General features: G+C 56.3%; 2 protein-coding genes across 8 annotated transcripts in view; one reads left to right on the top strand and one right to left on the bottom strand.

Moving 5' to 3' along the window:
• UBE2O (ubiquitin conjugating enzyme E2 O) overlaps positions 1-6518 on the top strand; it is a 67429-nt gene extending 60911 nt beyond the window's left edge. For all 4 annotated transcript variants that reach the window (XM_033182290.1, XM_033182289.1, XM_033182288.1 and 1 more), the window contains 3 exons: positions 3942-4145; positions 4239-4296; positions 4438-6518. In XM_033182290.1, the coding sequence (XP_033038181.1) occupies positions 3942-4145; positions 4239-4296; positions 4438-5108 (933 nt within the window). In that variant the 3' untranslated portion in view covers positions 5109-6518. The remainder of the gene's footprint in view (positions 1-3941; positions 4146-4238; positions 4297-4437) is intronic.
• Positions 6519-9091: 2573 nt separating this feature from the next.
• On the bottom strand, positions 9092-14052 carry SPHK1 (sphingosine kinase 1). 4 transcript variants are annotated; one of them, XM_033182287.1, is made up of 6 exons: positions 13467-14052; positions 11306-11509; positions 10823-10975; positions 10650-10744; positions 10445-10560; positions 9092-10148 (listed from the first exon to the last, which is right to left on the bottom strand). In XM_033182287.1, the coding sequence occupies exons 2-6, from the start codon at positions 11313-11315 to the stop codon at positions 9368-9370; spliced, it is 1155 nt and encodes a 384-aa protein (XP_033038178.1). In that variant the 5' UTR covers positions 11316-11509; positions 13467-14052; the 3' UTR covers positions 9092-9367. The 4 variants fall into 4 exon arrangements, with proteins under 4 accessions (XP_033038178.1, XP_033038177.1, XP_033038176.1 ...); XM_033182286.1 differs by lacking the exon at positions 13467-14052 and adding an exon at positions 12188-12439; XM_033182285.1 differs by lacking the exon at positions 13467-14052 and adding an exon at positions 11825-12178.
• Positions 14053-23958: the final 9906 nt, after the last annotated feature.

The raw sequence follows: 23958 nt of genomic DNA, 5'->3' as shown, positions 1-23958 counted from the left end.
AAAAAAAAAAAAAACTACTTTGGAATTAATTATATTATGATTACTCCTCAAGCCTACTTTTCTTTTTGAAAAATTAAAACATTACAGATCCTTTGAGTGGAAATGGAAGAGCTAAAGTTGCCTTTGACCAGCCCTCACTTCTGTTTCTCACCGAATCATAGGCCTCTACCCACACCCAGAGGATTATTAGAAGTTTAGTGGGTCTCCTTCCAATGGATGCCCTTTTTTATCTCAGCTCACTGCAAGCTCCGCCTCCCGGGTTTACGCCATTCTCCTGCCTCAGCCTCCCGAGTAGCTGGGACTACAGGCGTCCGCCACCTCGCCTGGCTAGTTTTTTGTATTTTTAGTAGAGACGGGGTTTCACCGTGTTAGCCAGGATGGTCTCGATCTCCTGACCTCGTGATCCGCCCGTCTCGGCCTCCCAAAGTGCTGGGATTACAGGCTTGAGCCACTGCGCCCGGCTATTTTTACTTTTTTTTTTTTTTTGAGATGGAGTCTCCCTCTGTCGCCCAGGCTGGAGTGCAGTGGCTGGATCTCAGCTCACTGCAAGCTCCGCCTCCCGGGTTTACGCCACTCTCCTGCCTCAGCCTCCCAAGTAGCTGAGACTACAAGCGCCCGCCACCTCGCCCGGCTAGTTTTTTGTATTTTTTAGTAGAGACGGGGTTTCACCGTGTTAGCCAGGATGGTCTCGATCTCCTGACCTCGTGATCCGCCCGTCTCGGCCTCCCAAAGTGCTGGGATTACAGGCTTGAGCCACCGCGCCCGGCCTATTTTTACATTTTTTATACACTCTCATATTTTCACATTCTCATATGTCACCATAAGTACATGGTATTTTGTATGATTTGTTTACACACAGAGTATGTCATTGTACACATCATCTCTAATTTGCTTAAGACCAACCCGTGTTGATTCATATGATCTAGTTTCTTCCTTTTTACCTGCAAAGTAGGACGACAGCATGTGGCCACACCACATTCCATTTTCCCACTCCTCTGTTCACGGACGGGGCCTAGTGTCTCTGAGTCATGTTTACTGAGGCAGCGTTGAGTGCCTCCTCCAGGATCAGGCAAGCCCGTTTGCCTGCCACCTTGTTTACTCAACAGTCCCTTACTGGGCCTGTACAGCGAGCCAGGCACCATGCTAGACTCTGAATGTGAGCCTGAGGCCCCAGTTCTGGCCCTATCCTGGAAGGGAGTAAAGAAAAGAAAGAGCAGGGATCCTGAGAGCAGCCAAGTGGGGCACTGTTGAAGTGGGCCCGGAGTAGCCACAACCCTAGAACAGGGCTAGGCAGAGCCCTAAGTCCCAGTGCTGCTTGAGATTCTTTTTTTTTTTTGAGACGGAGTCTCGCTCTGTCCTCCAGGCTGGAGTATAGTGGCCGGATCTCAGCTCGCTGCAAGCTCCGCCTCCCGGGTTTACAGCGTTCTCCTGCCTCAGCCTCCCGAGTAGCAGGGACTATAGGCGCCCGCCACCTCGCCCGGCTAAGTTTTTGCATTTTTTTTTTTTTTGTAGGGATGGGGTTTCACCGTGTTAGCCAGGATGGTCTCGATCTCCTGACCTCGTGATCCGCCCGTCTCGGCCTCCCAAAGTGCTGGGATTACAGGCTTGAGCCACCGCGCCTGGCAGCTTGAGATTCTTAATAAACGCTTTTGGTTTTTTCTTGGGTTGTAGTAAAATTCCTTTGGAAAATCCTAGCCTGTCTCAGCTCTGCTGAGGGAAGACGGGAACAGTATTTTTTGTTTTGTTCTGTTTTCCCCACATCTCACTCAGGAGAAGAAAAGTAGTGCATTCTCTGAAGGCTCCCAGGGTGGCACCAGTAAGAGCATGTGCAGAGGTTCCCTCACCCCAGCTGGCACTCTGCCCTCCCTGCTTCTCAGCTCATCACTGACCTCGCCATTGCTCTGGCAGTGGAGATCCCACACACACGTATGCACACACATGCACGCAGTTAGATGCACAGATTCCAGATGTCTATGGAGCGGTGGTCTCCCAAAGTCTCCCTTGCAGTTCAGACCCTCACTGTCAGCTTCTGGTTGTGAGACCATCCCCCTTCCCCAGGCCTCACCAGCCTGGAACTGTCTTTCAGCTTGAAACTGCTTGTACTACTTGCCTTGTTGGAGATAAGGGCTGGAGCAGGTGTTTAGAGGAGTTGTTTTGTTTCGTTTTTAAAAGACAGCGTTGGCCAGATGCAGTGGCTCATGCCTGTAATCCCAGCTCTTTGGGAGGCTGAGGCGAGCGGATCACGAGGTTAGGAGTTCGAGGCCAGGCGCGGTGGCTCAAGCCTGTAATCCCAGCACTTTGGGAGGCCGAGACAGGTGGATCACGAGGTCAGGAGATGGAGACCATCCTGGTTAACACGGTGAAACCCCGTCTCTACTAAAAAATAAAACTAGCCGGGCGAGGTGGCGGGCGCCTGTAGTCCCAGCTACTCGGGAGGCTGAGGCAGGAGAATGGCGTAAACCCGGGAGGCGGAGCTTGCAGTGAGCTGAGATCCGGCCACTGCACTCCAGCCTGGGAGACAGAGCCAGACTCCGTCTCAAAAAAAAAAAAAAAAAAGGAGTTCGAGACCAGCCTGACCAACATGGTGAAACCCCATCTCTATTAAAATACAAAAAATTAGCCAGGCGTTGTGGCAGGCGCCTGTAATCCCAGATACCCGGGAGGCTGAGACAGAGAATCGCTTGAACCTGGGAGGTGGAGGTTGAAGTGAGCCAAGATCTCGCCATTGCACTCCAGCCTGGGTGACAGCTACACTCTATCTCAAAAAAATATATAAACAAAAAAATAAAAGATAGGGTCTTGCTCTGTCGCCCAGGCTGGAGTGCAGTGGTGTGATCATAGCTCACTGCAGCCTCAACCTTCTGGACTCAAGTGATCCTCCCATCCAAGCTTCTTGAGTAGCTGGGACTACAGGTATGCACCACCATGCCCAGCTAATTTTTTATTTTTTGTAGAGATAGGGTCTCACTATATTGCCTAGGTTAGTCTTGAACTCCTGACCTCAAGCAGTCCTCCCACTTTGGCTCCCAAAAGTGCTAGGATTACAGGTGTGAGCCACCACATCTGACTGAGGAATACAATCTTTTTTTTTTTTTTTTTGAGATGGAGTCTCACTGTCACCCAGGCTGGAGTACAATGGTGCGATCTCGGCTCACCGCAACCTCCACCTCCGGGTTGAAGCAGTTCTCCCGCCTCAGCCTCCCGAGGAGCTGGGACTGCAGGCACGTGCCACCACGCCTGGCTAATTTTTGTATTTTTGGTAGAGACGGGGTTTCACCATGTTGGCCAGACTGCTCTCGAACTCCTGACCTCAAGATCCGCCTGTCTCAGCCTCCGAAAATTCTGGGATTACAGGCACGAGCCACTGCACCTGGCTGGAATACAGTCTTAAAGTAATGATTCATGAGGAAAAACACCTGATAAGATAAAAACTCATTTTGAGTATTTCTCTTAGCCAGGGTTCAAAGATTCCAGGCAAGAGCCGGGCACGTGACTGCTCAGGGCTGTAAACCCAGCACTTTGGGAGGCCGAGGCAGGTGGATCACTTGAGCCCAGGAGTTTGAGACTAACCTAGGCAACATAGTAAGACCCTGTCTCTACACAAAATAAAAAAGTCAGCTGGGCGTGGTGGCCCACACTGTAGTCCCAGCTACTTGGGAGGCTGCAGTGAGCCATTATCGCACTAGTGTACTCCAGCCTGAGGGATAGAGCAAGACCCTGTCTCAAAAAAAAAAAAAAAAAAAAAAAGATTCCAGGCTGTTCTGCAGAGAGAGGTTTGTGCTTAGCTTCTCCGCTGCTGGTGGCATCTGGAGTCCCAGGTGCTGCTCATCCTGCGTGATCTGCACAGTGTCCTGGGAAAGAGCAGGTGCAGATGCAGGTGCCACATGTAGGACACCCCTTTCCACCCTTGCCAACCTTGGCCTCCCTCCCTCCCTACCTAGGACCTCTTCTCAGCCCTCATCAAGGGCCCCACTCGAACCCCCTACGAAGATGGCCTCTACTTGTTTGACATCCAGCTCCCCAACATCTACCCAGCCGTGCCTCCCCACTTCTGCTACCTCTCCCAATGCAGTGGCCGCCTGAACCCCAACCTGTATGACAATGGGAAGGTGTGCGTCAGCCTCCTGGGCACCTGGATTGGAAAGGTGAGTATAGTGCCAGGCCCCCAGCCAAGGAGGAAGAGCCAGTGGGGGATAGGGGCCTGGGGAACAGAATTGATGGTGCCCTGTGTGTTTCAGGGGACAGAGAGGTGGACGAGCAAGTCCAGCCTTCTCCAGGTGCTCATCTCCATCCAAGGTACGGTTGGGCTGAAGCGAGGGTGCGGACAAGGGAGGACCAGTGGAGGGAAGTGACTCTGATGGTCCCCTGGCAGGTGGAGGGTAGGCCTGCGCGGTGGGCTTCTCTCGCCCACTGAGGGAAGATGTCCCTCCCCCACAGGTCTCATCCTGGTAAATGAACCATACTACAACGAAGCTGGCTTCGACAGTGACCGGGGCCTGCAGGAAGGCTATGAGAACAGTCGCTGCTACAATGAGATGGCGCTGATCCGCGTGGTGCAGTCCATGACCCAGCTGGTGCGGCGGCCCCCCGAGGTCTTTGAGCAGGAGATCAGGCAACACTTTAGCACTGGTGGCTGGCGGCTGGTGAACCGCATCGAGTCCTGGCTGGAAACCCATGCCCTGCTGGAGAAGGCCCAGGCGCTGCCCAACGGGGTCCCCAAAGCCAGCAGCTCACCAGAGCCCCCAGCGGTAGCCGAGCTCTCAGACTCCGGCCAACAAGAACCTGAGGATGGAGGGCCAGCCCCAGGAGAGGCCTCCCAGGGTTCAGACTCAGAGGGCGGTGCCCAGGGCCTGGCCTCAGCTAGCAGGGACCACACAGACCAGACTTCGGAGACCGCACCAGACGCATCAGTGCCACCCAGTGTCAAACCAAAGAAGCGGAGAAAGAGCTACCGGAGCTTCTTACCTGAGAAGAGTGGCTACCCTGACATCGGCTTCCCCCTCTTCCCACTTTCTAAGGGTTTCATCAAGAGCATCCGGGGTGTCCTAATGCAGTTCCGGGCTGCGCTGCTAGAGGCAGGCATGCCGGAGTGCACAGAGGACAAGTAGCTGCCAGGTGCGGAGGAAGGAGCATCACCGTGGGAGAGGCCAGCCGCCGCTTGCTCACTCCCCCCCGGAATCGCCCCTCTTCCCATGCCCCTCTGTCCCCACTGCAAACCCCTCATTGCCCTCTTCTCCCCAAGGTGAGTTTGATGCTGAAGTGCAAGAAGTGTGTTGAGATGCTGCCGTTTCTATTCTGAAGCGAGCTTTCAACAGGTGGGTCCCCCGTGGCAAAGAAAATCGGAACCCTATTGCCGATTTTCCATTTGTCACCCCAGCAGAATGTCCCGGCACTTGCTCCCTTGCTGTCCCTTCTCAGGTCGGAGGTGGGTGTTCCAGGGCCTGCCGCGGGGCTGTCTGGGCCAGTGCCCTGCAGACCCACAGGAGAGCACATGTGCCTTGCATGAAGTGTGGGTTGCGCCAACAATTCCCCTGGTCCCTTTCAACCTCTTAAGTTCAACTTGAGCCTCCGTGTGTCCTAGACCCTCCTGCTGCCACCGCCACCAGGTCCTCCCTAGTCCCCCAGCGTCAACACTATCCCTTGGGAGTTGTAGCTGCTGTCACTGACTCCTGGCTATACATGGCCTGTCGACCACATTATAACCCTCAGGTCTGTTGAACTTGCTCTCTAAGAGAGGTTGGGACCAGGCTAGGTTCAGGGTGACGCCCAGGAGAGGTGATGGCCTTCACACATGCACATGGAGTGAGGACCAGGGAGCTGTGGGGAAAGCAACAGCTGTAGGTGCCTTGCTCTTCTGTTGGAGGCTGCTGGGGGCAAGAGCAGCTGCACAAGGCCAGGGCAAGTGCTAGGGCCCCTCCCCTATCACATGGTCACACTGGACGTGGCGTGCAGCTCACTGAACTCCAAGCGAGCCAGCCCTCTCTTGGACTAGAACGCCTACTGTCAGCCCTTCGCTTACAAACTGCAGGCTCAATCCAGAAGGGGACGGCCGGCGGGGGCTCTCCTAGTGCCCAGAGACAGGCCCAGAGGTTTACAAGTTTTCTAAGCTTTTGATAATGTGAAGCTCCAGGCCAAGAGGATGCTGTTGAGCACATTGCAGCTATGTAATTTTTGGTGTATGTATGTAATATTTAAGGTTGGAAAAAAACTCAAAAGCAAAGATATTAACTCTTATTAGAAAAAAAGACAAAAAAAAGCCAAAGCATGATGCGTCTTGTCAGCCTTAAGTGGGCTCCACACCTGTGCTGTGCTGTGGCCGCCCAGCCAGCAGAGCTGCGGGAGGACGGAGCCGGAACACACACCATGGCATTTGGAGCCGAGTCAGTATCTTGTTTGAGAAACACCCGGAGTGACTGGTGGGGCTGTGCTTCCCAGTGCATTGTACATGTGGAGATGTGAATGCCTACTGCTTACAATATCTGTATAAAGTGCTGTGTGATTAAACTTTTTTACTTGCATTTTTTTTTTTTTTTTTTTTTTTTTTTGGGTTGGCTCATTACAAGACAAGGTGACACCATTAAACCTCCCTCTGCCATTCATCTGGGCTCCGTTGCCTTTCTTCCTCTCTGGGGCACTGTGTGCTTGTGTCCCTCACACACACCCTTCCTGGGGAAGGAAAGACCGTGTTGCCAGGGAAGGCATGTGGCAGTGGGGCCTGGCTTTCCTGGCCAGGTGGGGGCCACTGTGAGCAGCACCCCCAACCTGCCCACGCTGCCCTCCGCCTGCCAGATCTGCTTGCATGCCTTTTGTACTTCCTGTCCTGGAGCAGTCCTCTGGCCTCTTCCTGGCTGGTGGTGTGCTCCTTAAGAGCCAGCTTAGAGCAGCCTTCCAGTGGCTGTAGTCTCCAGAGACCTACAACTGACCGGTTCAGCTCCTTCCAGATTCTGGGAGAGCTGACGTCATAGCACCTGGTGGTGGACAGGTGCCACATCTCCTAAGCCAAAATGGTTACCCAGTTTAGCAGACTTGCATGCATTCTTCCCTGCCGCAGTCCTTCCACTCCTGCCTGGCACTCCTCCACGAGGACAAGTGGGGAAGGGAGGTGGCTGAGGGAGGCTGGGGGAACCCTAGACCTCTCATTGGTGGGGATGACAGACTCCTTTTAAAAAGGTAAGATACCCGGCCGGGCGCAGTGGCTCAAGCCTGTAATCCCAGCACTTTGGGAGGCCGAGGCGGGCGGATCACGAGGTCAGGAGATTGAGACCATCCTGGCTAACACGGTGAAACCCCGACTCTACTAAAAATACAAAAAATTGGCCGGGCCCAGTGGCTCAAGCCTGTAATCCCAGCACTTTGGGAGGCCGAGACAGGTGGATCACGAGGTCAGGAGATCGAGACCATCCTGACTAACATGGTGAAACCCCGTCTCTACTAAAAAATACAAAAAACTAGCCAGGCGAGGTGGCGGGTGCCTGTAGTCCCAGCTACTCGGGAGGCTGAGGCAGAAGAATGGTGTGAACCCGGGAGGCGGAGCTTGCAGTGAGCTGAGATCCAGCCACTGCACTCCAGCCCCAGCAACAGAGCAAGACTCCGTCTCAAAAAAAAAAAAAAATTGCCGGCGTGGTGGCAGGCGCCTGTAGTCCCAGCTACTTGGAGGCTGAGGCGGGAGAATGGCATGAACCCGGGAGGCGGAGCTTGCAGTGAGCCGAGATCGCGCCACTGCACTCCAGCCTGGGTGACACAGCGAGACTCCGTCTCAAAAAAAAAAAAAAAAAAAAGGTAAGATACTGACGGTGCGGTGGCTCACAACTGTAATCCCAGCACTTTGGGAGACAGAGGCAGGCAGATCATTTGAGGTGAGGGGTTTGAGACCAGCCTGACCAACATGGTAAAACCCCATCTCTACTAAAAATATAAAAATTAGCCAGGCATGGTGGCACACACCTGTAATTCAAGCTACTCAGGAGGCTGAGGCACAAGAATCACTTGAACCTGGGAGGGTTTTTTTTTTTGCAGTGAGCAAAAAAAAAAAAAAGGCAAGATACTGCCATTTTTTACTTCTGAAGTCTCCTGCTCCTTGCCAATTTTGGGGAGTGGCGGGGGTAGTGTTTTTGTTTTTTGTTTTTTTTTTTTTTGAGACGGAGTCTTGCTCTGTCCTCCGGGCTGGAGTGCAGTGGCCGGATCTCAGCTCACTGCAAGCTCCGCCTCCCGGGTTCACGCCATTCTCCTGCCTCAGCCTCCCAAGTAGCTGGGACTACAGGCGCCCGCCACCTCGCTCGGCTAGTTTTTTGTATTTTTAGTAGAGATGGGGTTTCATTGTGTTGGCCAGGATGGTCTCGATCTGACCTCGTGATCCGCCCGTCTCGGCCTCCCAAAGTGCTGGGATTACAGGCTTGAGCCACCGCGCCCGGCCTGTTTTTTGTTTTTGAGACATTCTCACTCTGACACCCAGGCTGGAGTGCAGTGGCGTGATCTCAGCTCACTGCCGCCTTAACCTTCTGGGCTCAAGCGATTCTCCTGCCTCAGCCTCCCGAGTAGCTGGACTACAGGTGCCCATCACCACACTCTGCTAATGTTTGTATTTTTTGTAGAGACGGGATTTCACCATGTTGTCTCAAACCCCTGGGCTCAAGTGATGCACACGCCTCAGCCTCCCAAAGTGCTGGGATTACAGGCGTGAGCCACCGTGCCTGGCCCATCGGTTTTCTAATGCCCTTAACTCAGATATTTTCCCTTTCCTGCTATATCCACATGGGGCTCTGATGAGATCTTCTGGGACTAGCTGGTTGTGTGGCCCTAGCTGAGACATGCCAGGTCCGAGCTGCAGGCTGTGTGTGGTCAGGCAGCTGGCTGAACTCTGAGGCTGCTTCAGGCTGGAGGTACTGTAATAATCAGGATAGTAGAGGCGCCCCCCCCACCGTTAGGCTGAACCAGCACTGGGCCTGAGTCCCCCACCAGAATGACTATGCCTGGGGCCAATAAAATCCATTGCCCGTCCCAGGGGGCACTATTGGCCATCATTAACATTAAATTCTATAGTCCTGGCCAGAGCAAGAAACCTATTCTCTCCCTAGTCACCAGGACAGGACCAGCAGGCTGAGAATGTCACTTTATTTGGATTTGGTTCATGGGGTGGGGGTCCTAGAACAAATTGGAAGGCCTTACACAGGCAGCTGGGCCCAGCCAGCTGGGCTCCTGACCCCAGGACCTCATTCTGGCCTGTCCCCCACAAAGCATATCTTCCACCTTCTCACCCTTCTCCAGAGGAGTCTCCTCCACCCCACAGGAGCTGTGGACAAGCCCTGCAGCCCTGGGGAAGGAGGAAGGGTCCTGCAAGTAGACACTAAGGCACAGCCTGGCCCAGGGATCATAAGGGCTCTTCTGGAGGTGGCATCTGCTGGGGCTTCCAGCTGGGTGGGGGCTCCACACAATCACTGACCATCCAGAAGTAGTTCGGGTGCACCTGGCCCTGCACAGCCTCGCTAACCATCAATTCCCCATCCACTGTAAACACACCTCTCCCATCCTTGGGCTCTAAGCGGAAGGCGACCACGGGCATGTATACCAAGTAAGGGCATTCATACTCCATATGCCTGCCCTTCTCCATGGCCAGGAAGAGGCGCAGCAGCATGGCCCGAGACACTCCCGCCCGCACATAGAACAGATGCATGACACCAGCTGCACAGCGGCCCATGGGTGCCGCAAACATCTCGCTGCCCAGGTGCGAGTGCAGCAGCGCTAGCACCAGCACGAAGTCCTGGTCGGGCACCACTGTCCAGTGAGAGGGCACTGGCTCCTCCAGTGGCACAAGGTGTGCATCTCCGGGGCCCTGCTGGACCACAACGGGGGAAGCAGGTGTCTTAGAGCCGGCTCTTCCTACAGGGAGGTAGGCCAGTCGGCCACGGTAGGTGCGCAGGGCTGCCAGACGCAGGAAGGTGCCCAGAGTGAAGCGCATCTCCCCCAGGCGCCGATACTTCTCACTCTCTAGGTCCACATCAGCAATGAAGCCCCAGGCCAGGCTTAGCACAGAGAAGAGGCGCAGCCCCGAAGCCGTGTGCAGAGACAGCAAGTTCATGGGCGACAGTAGCCGGCGGCACAGCAACCGCGTGCAGTTGGTCAGGAGGTCTTCATTGGTGACCTGCTCATAGCTGCAGGGGGAAACGGTCAGATGAGGCAGGACAGGAGCCCCCATGTATCCCCCCCTTCCTCCTCCCTGGGAGTGGGAGCTGGCAAAGCGCCATGTGGTCCCTGGGGAGTTGGCAGGGCTGATAGGTGACAGATGGAGCAAATGGAAGCAGTCAGCTGGGGTCACCAGGAGAGGGCCCCAAGACTACAGGAGAAGGGGAAATGCAAATGACCTCAGCCTATGGAAACTTAGACAAGAAAACCCCGCAGTAGAGGGGCACAGACTGGAAACAGGCCCACTCTGGCCCTGGGCTCTCACCCAGCATAATGGTTCAAGGAAGCTGCCAGCGCGTTGCCAGAGCCTGCTGGGAGGCTACACAGGGGCTTCTGGATGGCGGTGTCCCAGTCAGGCCGCTCCATGAGCCCGTTCACCACCTGTTGAAGCACACGTGGCCTCAGCCCGGGTCGCACAGCACCAAGTCCCAGGCCAAGCCGCATGCCAAGCCGCGCGGTGCGGTTCTCACCTCGTGCATCAGTCCGTCTCCAGACATGACCACCAGAGCGTCCCAGCGTCCCAGCTCCTCCGACCGCACCAGCTCCCGCGCATGGTTCCGCCGCTCTACAGGGAGACCGGCAGCCATCAGGACTGGGGGTCCCGACAGGGGATGCTCCCAGAACCCCCTCGAGAGGTACTCACCAGTGAGCATCAGCGTGAAGGAGATTTCAGCCTCAGCCAAAAGGGGCTGCACGTGACTCCGGAAGAGCTGCAGGGCCTTGCCCTTGCCGCCACGCGGGTTCAGCAGCACCAGCACGCGGCAGGGCCGCGGGAGCACGCCCCGGGGGCCGCCCGCTGAGAAAACAAACCCAAAGAGGCCGCGTCCGCAACCGACCACTAGGGGGCTACGGGTAACAACGGGGCACTGGCGTGGGAACGTGGTGTCCGCAACACCCGGGTAATTGACCCTGGCCAGAGGAGCGGCCTCTGCTGGGAGCCCTGGGGTAGGGACGCGGCGCTCCTGCCATCCCCTTCCTTGGCTCAGACGCGGCCGGCTTCTGGCCTCGGGAGGGATAGTGTTTCTCCCGATCGTCCACAGCCCCGTTCGTCCAGCTGGGCGTTCCATCATTCCTGGCGAGGGACAGGAATCCCCCTACAGCCCTTCCCAGCAGGGACCCCACAAACCTGGATCCATAACCTCGACCCGCGGCTCCCTCTGCCAGGGGGTCCCCGGCGCTGTCGGGGCACTGCCCGTGGCGGCGGCTCCTGCCTTCAGCTCCTTATCGGTGCTGCCCAGGCGGGCGTCGCAGGGCCGGCTGTGGGGCTCTCCCTCCCCGTCCGGAGCCGTGGCTGTAGGAGCACCGGCGTCATTACCTGCGGCGACTGGATCTGAGGGAGAGAAGACAGCGCTGGCGGAGTCCGGAGCCGCAGCTCCCAAAGGTGGGGAGGGCCTGACTAAATCCCGGGACCACGCGCGGGGAGTTGCGCGCTCCCACATCGCCCGAAGCCCGCGGGGCGGGGCGCTAGGTTCCCGGGAGGTCCAGAGAGCTGAGGTCCGGTGCCTCTGAGGGCGCCCCCGTCGCGTGACTAAGCCTCCAACCCCGGAGGAGAAGGGCGCCTGCTCCGGGGCTTTCCTCCCTGGGGCTTGGGGTTCGGTTCCGGCCCGACGGATGAGTCACAGCCTCCGACGGACTAGCTCCTCAACCCTCGAGGCTGCCAGGGGGAGGGGAGCCCAGCTGCGCAAAAATCCCAGAACTTGAGCGGACATTGCTGGGACGAAGTTCTGGGCAAGGATCCCGGCCCCAGCCAGTCAGGTTGCCGTGTCCTCTGCCCGGAGTTCCAGAGCGGTGGGAGCCGCGGCGCGCTCCTCCCGGGGCCCCGTTCCGTTGGGACGCGCGCGGCGCTCGTGGGAGCCGCTCCAGGGTCGCGCGAGTACCGAACACGAGCCGGGCCACCAGCTGCCGCCTGCTCTCGCCCAAGCGACAAGTGGCCCAGTTCCCCGAGGCCCCGCGAGGGCGGGCCGCAGAGGAGCCACGAGCGGCGCGAAGGCAGGGTGGGCGGCCCTACCCAGTCGGTCCGGTTTGCTGGGGAGGCGCCACCGCCGTTCCCTACAGTGGCCTGGGGCGGAAAGCAGCTGGTCCCAAGTTCAGCCCACGTCTGAGGGACTGGAGCGCCCCGCTGGAGTGGACTCCCCAGCCTCGCTCCCTCCGGCCTCAAACTTTTCGCTCAACTTTGCAGCCGGCGCCGCGGTGCGGGGAAGGCGCTGAGCCTCGGCGCCGGCCTGGCTCCGCCCCGCGCTCCCGGGGGTGGAACCTGAGCCCGGCGCTGCCTCGGACTCCGCCCGCCCCCGGCCTCAGCGCACCGCCTCCGGCATGGCCCGCGCACACGGCCGGGCCACGCGCTGGTTCCCGCCGGGGTCCTAGGAAGCGGCAAGCGCGCCCCCGCCGCTCGTCCTAGGCGTCTGGCGAGAAGGCGGCGCCGCGCGCGGCCCGGCCGGGTGAGCTGCGGCGACAGGCAACGAGGCGCGGAGTCCCGGGCCCGGCCGCGAGCGCAGTGTCTGGGGCGCGCGAAAGTGACCGCGGCGCAGGCGGAGGCGGGGGCTACGCGCGAACTCGTGTCGGAGCGAGCGCCGGGTGCGCGCGGTTCCGCTCTCCCGGGGGACCCTCGGCTTCACCTCGACGCCACGACCTTGCCGCTCCGGGTGCTGCCGGAGCCGGGATGCAGTGCCTTTTTCGCGCTCTGCCCCAGCCCATCCGGAATTCGAGGCCTGCACGACACCCGGTGCGCCTCCCCAGGCCCGGGCGTCTCGCCCGCCGCCCGCCAGCTTCCCTTTTTTCTTCCTCCCCGGCTCTCCCACGGAGGTTATTTTTAACTTCCCGACGCCGCAGCTGGGCCACCGAGCCCGAGGCCGCCTAGCGCGCTGTCCGGGGCAGAGGAGGCGACAGGCCGGGGGCTCCGAACCGGAGACGAGCCTTGACAGTGTAGATGGGCCTACGGGCCCCCGTCGGGATTGGAAAGCCAAGCATGGGGGACGTGCCCCCCGCCCCCTCTGGCTCGGCGTCAAGAAGGGGCGCCGGACACGCGCTCAGAAGTTGTCACCTCCTTGGAGGCCAGTGGGGACGCGCTTGTCAGTGTGTTTGTGATACACTTAATCGCGGCAAGCCACAGAACGTGTGCGCGAGCACCTCGAGTTAGATCCCTAGGGGGTTACGGAGGAGACGGAGGAAGAAGTTGCCAAGGCCCATTGGTGACCTGCCCAGGTAGGGCCAGAGTTAGGAGAACCCAAGCCCCTGCGGGAGGCTGCAGGGCTCGCGCGCCCCCGCCGGCCCCACCCGCCCCCACACACCTCTCTCATCGCTTCTTAAAAGTCGAGAAGAGGCAGGTCCGGGAGGAGCACGCAGCCAATTAGCCGGGCGGCGCCCTGAACTCCGGCACGCCTCCGCGGTGTCTTCTCCGGGAGGACCCAGGCAGCTCGGCCCGGTTTCCCAACACTTGGGGGGTCAGACGGGCGGTACCCGAGAGTCCCCGGGCGGGTGGGGGGGCACAGGCTGGGACGCGGGGTCCCTGGGGCCGCAGCTCCGCGCGCGTCTTGGCGGGTGCGCCTTCGCCCTGCGCGGCCCCCCGGCAGTCCCCGCTGGGTCCAGAGCGTCCCGAGCGCGTTACGGTAAGGTGACTCAGCGACGCGCTCGCGGGTCGAAAAACTCCGAGAAACAGGAACGAGGGGAGGGAGCACGGGCGTCATTCCCGACTCCTGGCGTTGCGGCGCGTGTCGACTGACGGGTCCTGCACCTCTGGGCCCCACCCCCACCCCCTCCCCCCAGGAATCCGGCGCGGGCGGGGTAGGGAGAGCTGCCGCCGCAGTGCCGCGGTCGTGCGCTGCGGGGACGCGAGCGGCTGCGGGAGGAGGGGGCTCCGCACAGGAGCCCAGGACCAGATCCGTCCGCCCCTCCCCTCTCCTTTTCCTTCTTCCCCTCCTCTCCCTCCAGCGAGTGTAGGGTCCAGATGTGGGCTTTGGTGCCTAGAAGACGCGAATCGGAGGCTGTGCTCCCGGAGATCTCAGCCTTCGAGGGGACTGGCTGCGGAGACTAGCTAGGGCAGCCTTCCCGCTCTGCTCCCCGCTCCGGAGAGCATTTCCACCAAATCTGAAAGGCTCCGTCATTAGCCATAGTCTGAAGAGGGAAAACTGAGGCACAGGGAAGCACTGTGAGTTCGTTGTGATAAAGCCCACCTGGTTTAGGGCCCCCCCCCTTTTTTTTCCCTCCTGAGGCCCCAGAAAGGTCGGATCCTGCGCCTCCAGGCCCACTACCACCAGCCTTGAGTCCGCGGAGCGGGCGGGGGCGGGGTTGACTGCAAACTGAGTTGGCAAGGGGAGGCGGGGCAGCCTGCTGGGCTCTTTATCCAACAGCCTCGGGGCCCCAGCTCCCCTCCTGGCTCTGGAAGGCCCCGCGGGAGGGAGGCGAAGGGCAAAGCCCTCTGGCCCCGGTTCCAGGCCGCACAATGGGTCCTCTGTCCTCCCTGGCGCCTAACCCCCTGCCCCCCTCACCTCCAAGGCCTTTGCCCCCCTCATTCTTGTCATTCACTTCCCCCAACCCAGGCCGTCTTTCTCCAGACCCCTTTCCCCTTCTCCCTTTCTAAAGAATTTGATCCTGTCTCCAGAAACTCCCCCAGCTGCATCCCTGCTCGGAGAGGCAGGGTTGGCCAAGAGCAAGATGGTTCCCCTTCCTACAGTTGCGGGTAGGGGGGCGGGCACTTGGATCTCTCAAGCTGCCAGCTTGGCCCGTGTCCCACTGTACTTTACTTCCTTTTTTAAAAGAGAAAAAAGGACAAGGTGGGGAGGGGGTGGGGGGGGACCGAAACCCTGAGAGGTGAAGAGGCTTGCACAAGCCTCCAACCAGTTCCCCACAAAGCAGAGAAGCAAACTCATGAGCTCAGACCCCACGCTGAGAAGCCAAGTCCAGCCAGAGCTCCTTTCTGGGCCTCTCTGTATCCCAGGCTCTCTCTCCCTGAAGGGCAGGTATCTGGCGATCTGGTGCCTGGTGGATTGCTTGCCGCAAAACTGTGGAGTCCCCCTGAGAAAGAGGCAGCAGGCCCGGCGCGGTGGCTCCCGCCTGTAATCCCAGCACTTTGGGAGGCCGACGTGGGCGGATCACCTGAGATCGGGGGTTCCAGACCAGCCTGACCAATGTAGAGAAACCCATCTCAAAGCCCGTCTCTACTAAAAATACAAAATGGCCGGGTGTGGTGGCGCAGGCCTGTAATCCCAGCTACTTGGGAGGCTGAGGCAGGAGAATTGCTTGAACCCAGGAGGGGGAGGTTGTGGTGAGCTGAAATCGTGCCATTGCACTCCAGCCTGGGTGACAGAGCAAAACTCCATCTCAAAAAAAGGAAGGAAGGAAAAGAGAAAGAAAGAAAAGGAAAAAAAGAGAGAAAGAAAGAAAATAAAAGAAAGGAAAGAAAGATGAAGCTCCAAGCCCTCCCCAGGCTTCATCCTGAGCCTGGAAACAGCTGAGCAGCTGCCGGCAGAGAGGTCTGATTTGATCACAAACCCAGAGCTTGGCTTGCAGGTAATCTGTCTCACAGGTGGGAGACTTCTTTTTTTTTTTTTTTTTTTTTTTTTTTTTTTGAGACGGAGTCTCGCTCTGTCGCCCAGGCTGGAGTGCAGTGGCCAGATCTCAGCTCACTGCAAGCTCCACCTCCCGGGTTCACGCCATTCTCCTGCCTCAGCCTCCCAAGTAGCTGGGACTACAGGCGCCAGCCACCTCGCCCGGCTAGTTTTTTGCATTTTTTAGTGGAGACGGGGTTTCACCGTGTTAGCCAGGATGGTCTCGATCTCCTGACCTCGTGATCCGCCCGTCTCGGCCTCCCAAAGTGCTGGGATTACAGGCTTGAGCCACCGCGCCCGGCCGTGGGAGACTTCTTCTATCTTTCCCAGCCTCCCCCTCCTTGTGGGCAGCCTCCCCAGGGAGACACACCTGAGAACCCTCCTTTTTCCTTTTCCAGAGAAAGAAAGCAGGCGTTCAGCCGGCCTGGCCCCAGCTCTCCAGAGACTTGGAGTCAAGGCTGCCACATGGCAAATTACTTGCTTTTGTGAGGAGAGGATTCCTGCCGTCTCACCCTTCCCTGAAGCGACCTTCCCCAGGAGATTTCGGCTCCCTAATTGCATGGCCTCAAGGCCTTCCTTGACCTCAACTTCTTTCCTTTTTTTTTTTTTTTGAGACAGAGTCTTGCTCTATTGCCCAGGCTGAGGCTGGAGTGCAGTGGTGCGATCTTGGTTCACTGCGACCTCCGCCTCCCAGTTTCAAGCAATACTCCTGCCTCAGCCTCCCGAATAGCTGTGATGACAGGCGTGAGCCACTGCACCTAGCTAATTTTTGTATTTTTAGTAGAGATGGGGTTTACACCATGTTGGCCAAGCTGGTCTCAAATTCCTGACCTCAAGTGATCCGCCTGCCTCAGCCTCCCAAAGTGCTGGTGTTATAGGCATAAGCTACTACTCCAGTTTTTTCCTTTTTATGGTATTTTACTGCCTGGGAGGTTGCAAGGACCAGGAAAGGGAGGTTCTAGCTCACAAGCTCTTTTTAAGAGCTTAGGGGCCGGGCACGGTGGCTCACCTCTGTAATCCCAGCACTTTGGGAAGCCAAGGCGGGTGGATCATGAGGTCAGGAGATCAAGACCATCCTGGCCAACATGGTGAAACCCCCGTTTCTACTGAAAATACAAAAATTAGCTGCGTGTGGTGGCGTGCGCCTGTAGTCCCAGCTTCTTGGGAGGCTGAGGCAGGAGAATCGCTTGAACCCGAGAGGTGGAGGTTGCAGTGAGCTGAGATGGTGCCACTGCACTCCTGCCTGGGGACAGAGCGAGGCTACATCTCAAAAAAAAACAACAAAAAAAACTTAGGCCTGGCCGGGCGCAGTGGCTCACGCCTATAATCCCAGCACTTTGGGAGGCTCAGGCTGGTGGATCACAAGGTCAGGAGTTTGAGACCAGCCTGGCCAAGATGGTGAAACCCCATCTCTACTACAAATACAAAAATTAGCTGGGTGTAGTGGTGTGCGCCTGTAGTCCCAGCTACTCAAGAGGCTGAGACAGGAGAATTGCTTGAACCCAGGAGGTAGAGGTTGCAGAGAATCAAGGTCGTACCACTGCTCTCCAGCCTGGGCAACAGAGCAAGACTCCGTCTCAAAAAAAGAAAAAGAAAAAAAAAAAGCTTAGTGCTGCCCTCGCATGGCTTTCCATTCTCAGTTTCCTAGATATCATTTCCAGGTCAACCATGCCAGGCATTGGGGTGGAGGGGGTGCCACATGCCACACGTGGCCACAGGTGGAGATCCGGAGGACCAGACTGGTCATGCAGGATTCTTGGCTGCTTGCAGGGAGTGTGTGCTTTGCCCGAGTTTCTGTTTCTCCCCAGTGGTTGGACTACTATAAATGTGTGGTGGGGTGACCCTAGCTCTATCCCTTGGGTGATCTTGTCTTTGTCCTCCTTGCTGAGGCTGGAGACCCAGGTCTCTTCTGGGCCTCTGGGCTCTGCCTGCCACATGCCCTCACCTCCAGGCTGCTGACTGTGGCTGCAATTCAGGGCGTTTATCTTTGGAGCCCTCTCCGAAGGTGAGGGCTCTGCAGGTGGCGACCTGCAGCCCTACCCACTCCATTTGTCTCAGCTGCCTGCCCAGCATCTGTAGGTGTTTGTATTAGTGTCCTGGTGGCTTAGACAACAGAAATTGACTGTCCCACAGTTTTGGAGGTTGGGAAATCTGCGATCACGGTGTTGGCAAGATTGGTTCCTTCTGAGGCTGTGACTCTGTCCCAGGCCTGTAGCCTTTGGTCATCCGTGACTTGCTACTGTATGGTCCCAGTCTCTGCCCTCACCTTCAGAGGGCCCTCTCCCTGGGAAAGAGTTGGAACTTGTTCTGTAGGGCCCATGGGCCTGTTCTTTTTCTACTACAAATGACTTGGAGGGAAAACCAGTGAGTTATTAGGGCCCTAGTGTGAATCAGTGTTGCATGGGGTTTTTTTGTTTTTTGTTTTGAAACAGGGTCGTACATCTTCGTCACCCAAGCTGGAGTGCAGTGGCACAGTCACAGCTCACTGCAGCCTCGACCTCCTGGGCTCAAGTGATCCTCCCACTTCCATCCCCTTTAGTAGCTGAGACTATAGGTGCATGACACCAAGCCCGGCCAATTTTGTTTTTTGTAGAGACGTGGTCTCCCTATGTTGCCCAGGCTGGTCTCAAACACCTGGGCTCAAGTAATCGTCCCACCTCAGATGCCCAAAGCGCTGAGATTACAGGCATGAGCCACTGCACCTGGCCAGCGTTTCATGTTTTGAATGAAAAGGTGTAACAATACCAGGTGTCTTGATAGAGGGTAGTGTAGTCTCCTAAGGGTATAGGAGGAAAGGGGTTTCTGGCTGCCAGGCCTCCGTCCTCCCAGGCTTGCCAAGGTGTGATTTACTAGGAGGAGTTGTTTATGCGTGTGCTGGCAGCCGGACTTCCTGTGCTCCCGCTCCCTTGACTTTCAGATGTTATCTTACATCTTGCCTATGGCATTCTCAGCTTCCTGAGCAGGTGGGTTTCTTCCCCAGTCTTTGGAACAGCAAAGCTGAGTGTTGTGTTGGATGGTGTATTAGATTCCTATTGCTACACACAATTAAAATAACACAGACTTTTTATCTTGCATTTCTGGAGGTCAGAAGTATTAGGATGGTTGCTGATACCATTACTTTTAATGCCAAAAACCGCAGTTTCCCCAGGCCAGGCGCGGTGGCTCATGCCTGTAATCCCAGCACTTTGGGAGGTCGAGGTGGGTGGATCATCTGAGGTCAGGAGTTCGAGACCAACCTGGCCAACATAGTGAAACCTCCTGTCTACTAAAAACTACAAAAATGGGCCGGGCGCGGTGGCTCAAGCCTGTAATCCCAGCACTTTGGGAGGCCGAGACGGGAGGATCATGAGGTCAGGAGATCGAGACCATCTTGGCTAACACGGTGAAACCCCGTCTCTACTAAAAAATACAAAAAAATTAGCCGGGCAAGGTGGCGGGCGCCTGTAGTCCCAGCTACTCGGGAGGCTGAGGCAGGAGAATGGCGTGAACCCGGGAGGCGGAGCTTGCAGTGAGCTGAGATCTGGCCACAGCACTCCAGCCTGGGCGGCAGAGCGAGACTCCGTCTCAAAAAAAAAAAAAAAAAAAAAACTACAAAAATGGCCGGGCGCGGTGGCTCAAGCCTGTAATCCCAGCACTTTGGGAGGCCGAGACGGGCGGATCACGAGGTCAGGAGATCGAGACCATCCTGGCTAACATGGTGAAACCCCGTCTCTACTAAAAATACAAAAAACTAGCTGAGCGAGGTGGCGGGCGCCTGTAGTCCCAGCTACTTGGGAGGCTGAGGCAGGAGAATGGCGTGAACCCGGGAGGCGGAGCTTGCAGTGAGCTGAGATCCGGCCACTGCACTCCAGCCCGGGCGACAGAGCAAGACTCCGTCTAAAAAAAAAAAAAAAAAAATTAGCTGGGTGTGGTGGTGCCCACCTGTAGTCCCAGCTATTCGGGAAACTGAGGCAGGAAAATAGCTTGAACCTGGGAGGCGGAGGTTGCCGTGAGCTGAGATCACACCACTATACTCCATCCTGGGCAGCAGAGTGAGACTGTGTCTCAAAAAAACAAACAAACAGGTCGGGTGCAGTGGCTCACTCTGTAATCCCAGCACTTTGGGAGGCCAAGGCAGGTGGATCACCTGAGGTCAGGAGTTTGAGACCAGCCTGGCCAACAATAGTGAGTGAAACCCCATCTCTACTAAAAATAAAAAATTAGCTGGACATGATGGCATGTGCCTGTAGTCCCAGCTACTCGGGAAACTGAGGCAGGAGAATCTCTTGAACCCAGGAGGCGGAGGTTGCAGTGAGCTGAGATTGTGCCACTGCGCTCCAGCCCGGGCGACAGAGTGAGACTCCGTCAAAAAATAAAAATAAAAAAAACCCCGCAGTTCCTTGTGCACCAACCTAATATAAGATGCACTGCAGGGCTGTGTTCCCCTGCCTGTTCTTTTTTTTTTTTTTTTTTTGAGACGGAGTCTCGCTCTGTCTCCCGGGCTGGAGTGCAGTGGCCGGATCTCAGCTCACTGCAAGCTCCGCCTCCCGGTTTCACGCCATTCTCCTGCCTCAGCCTCCCGAGTAGCTGGGACTACAGGCGCCCGCCACCTCGCCCGGCTCGTTTTTTGTATTTTTAGTAGAGACGGGGTTTCACCGTGTTCGCCAGGATGGTCTCGATCTCCTGACCTCGTGATCCGCCCGTCTCGGCCTCCCAAAGTGCTGGGATTACAGGCTTGAGCCACCGCGCCCGGCTCCCCTGCCTTTTCTAGCTTCTAGAAGCCACCTGCATCCCTTGACTCAGGGCCCCTTCGTTTACCTCCAGAGCCGGCAACGTAGCATCTTCCAGTCTATCTCTGTGTGACCTCTGCTCCCATTGACACAACTCCTCTGACTCTGACCTTCCTGCCTTCCTCACATAAGGACCCTGTGATGACATTCACCCCACCTAGAGAACCCAGGACAATCTCCCCTTCTCAAAATCCGTAATCACATCTGCAAAATCCCTCTTGCCATAGAGGGGAACATGCACTCACAAGTTCCAGTGATGATGACATGGACGTCTTCGAGGGGTTTTGCCAACCACAGATGAGTAGGGAAATTTAGCCTGGGAACAGTGGCTTTTGGGCTCCAGAACCTTCATTTCTGACTCCTACCCCCTCCCCAGCTCTACCCAAATGAACACAAACCAGGAACCTGCCTTCCACCAAAGAAGCATTTGTGGAGTGAGGCTGGGGTGGAGACATATTCCTGTAGACTTTGTGGTGTTTGGTTTATCCAGCAGAAGCCCCTACAAAGAAAATTGGTTTCCATTTTTGAAAACGACCCTAAAGGGAGAAATTGGCAGCTTTGCTAAACGTAGTAATTACAGGATCGCAAAACCCCAACTTTGCACCTGAGGAAGGGGTGGAAGCAGACCAGCCCATCCATCTGCAGCCTGGGAGAATTCCCCACACTGCTTTGCAGGAAGGGCTTGCTGCTGGCACCGGCCCCCTGGGCACGAAATGGAGGTGGGAAGTGTGTGGCCCTCCCAGGTCCTGTCCTGTGCCAGGCAGGACCAGGCTGGCCACACTGAGAACCACAGCCAGCAGGAAGAGCCATTCACTGGGAACGGTTCACAGGCCCCCGCTGACATTAGCTCCCGTGTGGGCCAAAGTGGGCTCTGGTCTGGTCAATATCCAATCCCACATCCTGGATACTGATGAGGGGAGTGGCGGGTCCCCTTCTGTTGAGGCTACAGGCAGCACCCCCATTCCACCCCACTCCGCTTTTGTGTTTACCCCGGTGGGTATCCTGGTTCAGAGACCTCAAGGGAAGAGAAGCCCAACAGCTGTGTGTCAAAACACCTCAGGCAGTTCCCAAAAGGAAAGCTAGGAAGCAGGAGCCAGCACCTCTGCACAGGGAGCAGGAAGGTGGAGCTGCGTTGATCTCTTAGCAGCCAAGCTGGAGCATCAGGCTGACGGGATGGGTGTGTGCAGTTTTCCAGGGGCTTTTTGTTTTGCAATGTTTTCCACTTTCACATTTCTGAAAAGCTAAAATGTGACCTTGGGTGGGTCCCAAAGCAAACAGACAGTGGGCTGAATGTGGCCCTGGGCCAGGCAGGGGATTTGCACTAATGGCCTGGGCTGTTTCCACCCACCTGAGGGTGGACCCCCATCTGCGCTAAGGGATGGTGAAGTCCTTTGTCACCCTGGTCACAAGCCCAAGCTTCCTTTGGAGACACCCAGTTGAGGAGCCCGGCTGGCCACCCAGGGGTTCACTCCTTTCCTCTATTCCCCCCACTGCCGAGATGGAGTCTTGCTATGTCACCCAGTCTGGAGTGCAGTGGCGCAGTCTTGGCTCACTGCAACCTCCGTCTCCTGGGTTCAAGCAATTCTCCCGCCTCAGCCTCCTTAGTAGCTGGGATTATAGGCACGCACGACGCCCGGCTAATTTTTATATTTTTAGTAGAGACGGTGTTTCACTATGTTGGTCAGGCTGGTCTCGAACTCCTGACCTTGTGATCCGCCTGCCTTGGCCTCCCAAAGTGTTGGGATTACAGGCATGAGCCACCGCCCCCCACCCCACCCCTTTCTTCTTTTACCTAAACATGCAGCCGCTCAGACTTCCTGGATTGATGCCAATTAGTGGAGGGACTTGGGGGCAAAGAAGGGTGTGGACGTCCTATTTCAACAAGCTGGAAAAGACATGGAGCCTGGAGCAGGGATTGCCCTCCCCTGTGCTCATTATCCACATGCCAAAAAATAGAAATTCCCCTCCCCTGGAGGCTTGTCTTCTGAAGGTCAAACCCTTCAATTCTTTCCAGACACAACCCTGGTAATTTAAGTAATGATTAGACAGGATGGGCTGGAGAGCTGGGGCTGGGGAGGGGCGCTTAGGACAAGGGACGCCTAATTCCAGGCTGGTGCCCATGAGCCTTTGTGCAGCTACAGGAGTGACGTTAGGCTGATCTGACAGGAGAGCTGTTTCAGACAGCAGAGTTCCTTGTTCTCTTTGCTCATTGCCCTAAAGTCCTGATCACGGCAACGTGACTGGCATCTTGAGAATGAGTTAAGATGTCATTCCTTCAAGGCACCATTTGATGATCCTAGCAGTCCCTGAAACTCAACATTTTGAAACTGAATGGGTAACCAAGTGATTACCTTTATAGGTGCTGGGGAGTTTGATTTTTTTTAAATTTATATATATATATAAAACATTATATATAATGGATTTTATATATAATAGATTATATATATTATGTATATATAATATATATGTTCTATATAATAATATAGAACATATAATATAGAACATATACATTATATATGACATATATATTATATATGCATGCCTTGAGGTATCAGAGACATCAAAAAATCAAACTTACTGGTCCCCTGAGGTCAGGAGTTTGAGACTAGCCTGACCAACAGGGAGAAACCCTGTATCTACTGGAAATACAAAAATTAGCTGAAAGTGGTGGCAGCCACCTGTAATCTCAGCTACTTGGGAGGCTGAGGCTGGAGAATCGCTTGAATCCAGGAGGTGGAGGTTGCAGCGAGTCAAAATCCCACCACTGCACTACAGCCTGGACAACAGAGTAAGACTCTGTCTCAAAAGAATACATAATGGCCGGGCACGGTGGCTCATGCCTGTAATCCCAGCACTTTGGGAGGCCGAGGCGGGTGGATCACAAGGTCAGGAGATTGATACCATCCTGGCTAACATGGTGAAACCCCATCTCTCCTAAAAATACGAAAAAAAAAAATTAACCAGCCGTGGTGGTGGGTGCCTATAGTCCCAGCTGCTCGGGAGGCTGAGGCAGAGGCAGAAGTGCTTGAACCCGGGAGGTGGAGGTTGCGGTGAGCCGAGATCGCGCCACTGCACTCTAGCCTGGGCAACAAGAGCAAAACTCCGTCTCAAAAAAATAAAATTGAAAGGGCCGGGAGAGTGTCCCTTCCTGAGCAAGAGGAGCATACAAGCAGCTGGAGGACATACCTTTTCTTTTCTCTTTTTGCGTCTTCCCTAGAACTATAATCAGGAAGGTTCTGCACACAAAAATCCTCAAGAAATGCCCGCAGGCTGACCTCTTCCATCTGCATCGCTGACAGATGCAGCAGAGCACCCCAGGGAGGGAGCCGGGTGCACTGCAGCAATGGAGAGCCAGGAAGGGTAGTGTCCCACACTCCAGCTCCTCCTGGCTGGGCACAGCAGGCTGATGCGTCCCTTGAGGGAGGGACAGATGGTCCCGATGCAGAGTTAAAAAGACACATCAGGCC

This window comes from Trachypithecus francoisi, unplaced genomic scaffold (assembly GCF_009764315.1).
Source record: "Trachypithecus francoisi isolate TF-2019V2 unplaced genomic scaffold, Tfra_2.0 Lachesis_group20, whole genome shotgun sequence".
Lineage (NCBI taxonomy): Eukaryota > Metazoa > Chordata > Mammalia > Primates > Cercopithecidae > Trachypithecus > Trachypithecus francoisi.
This window is presented reverse-complemented; position numbering and strand designations above follow the sequence as displayed.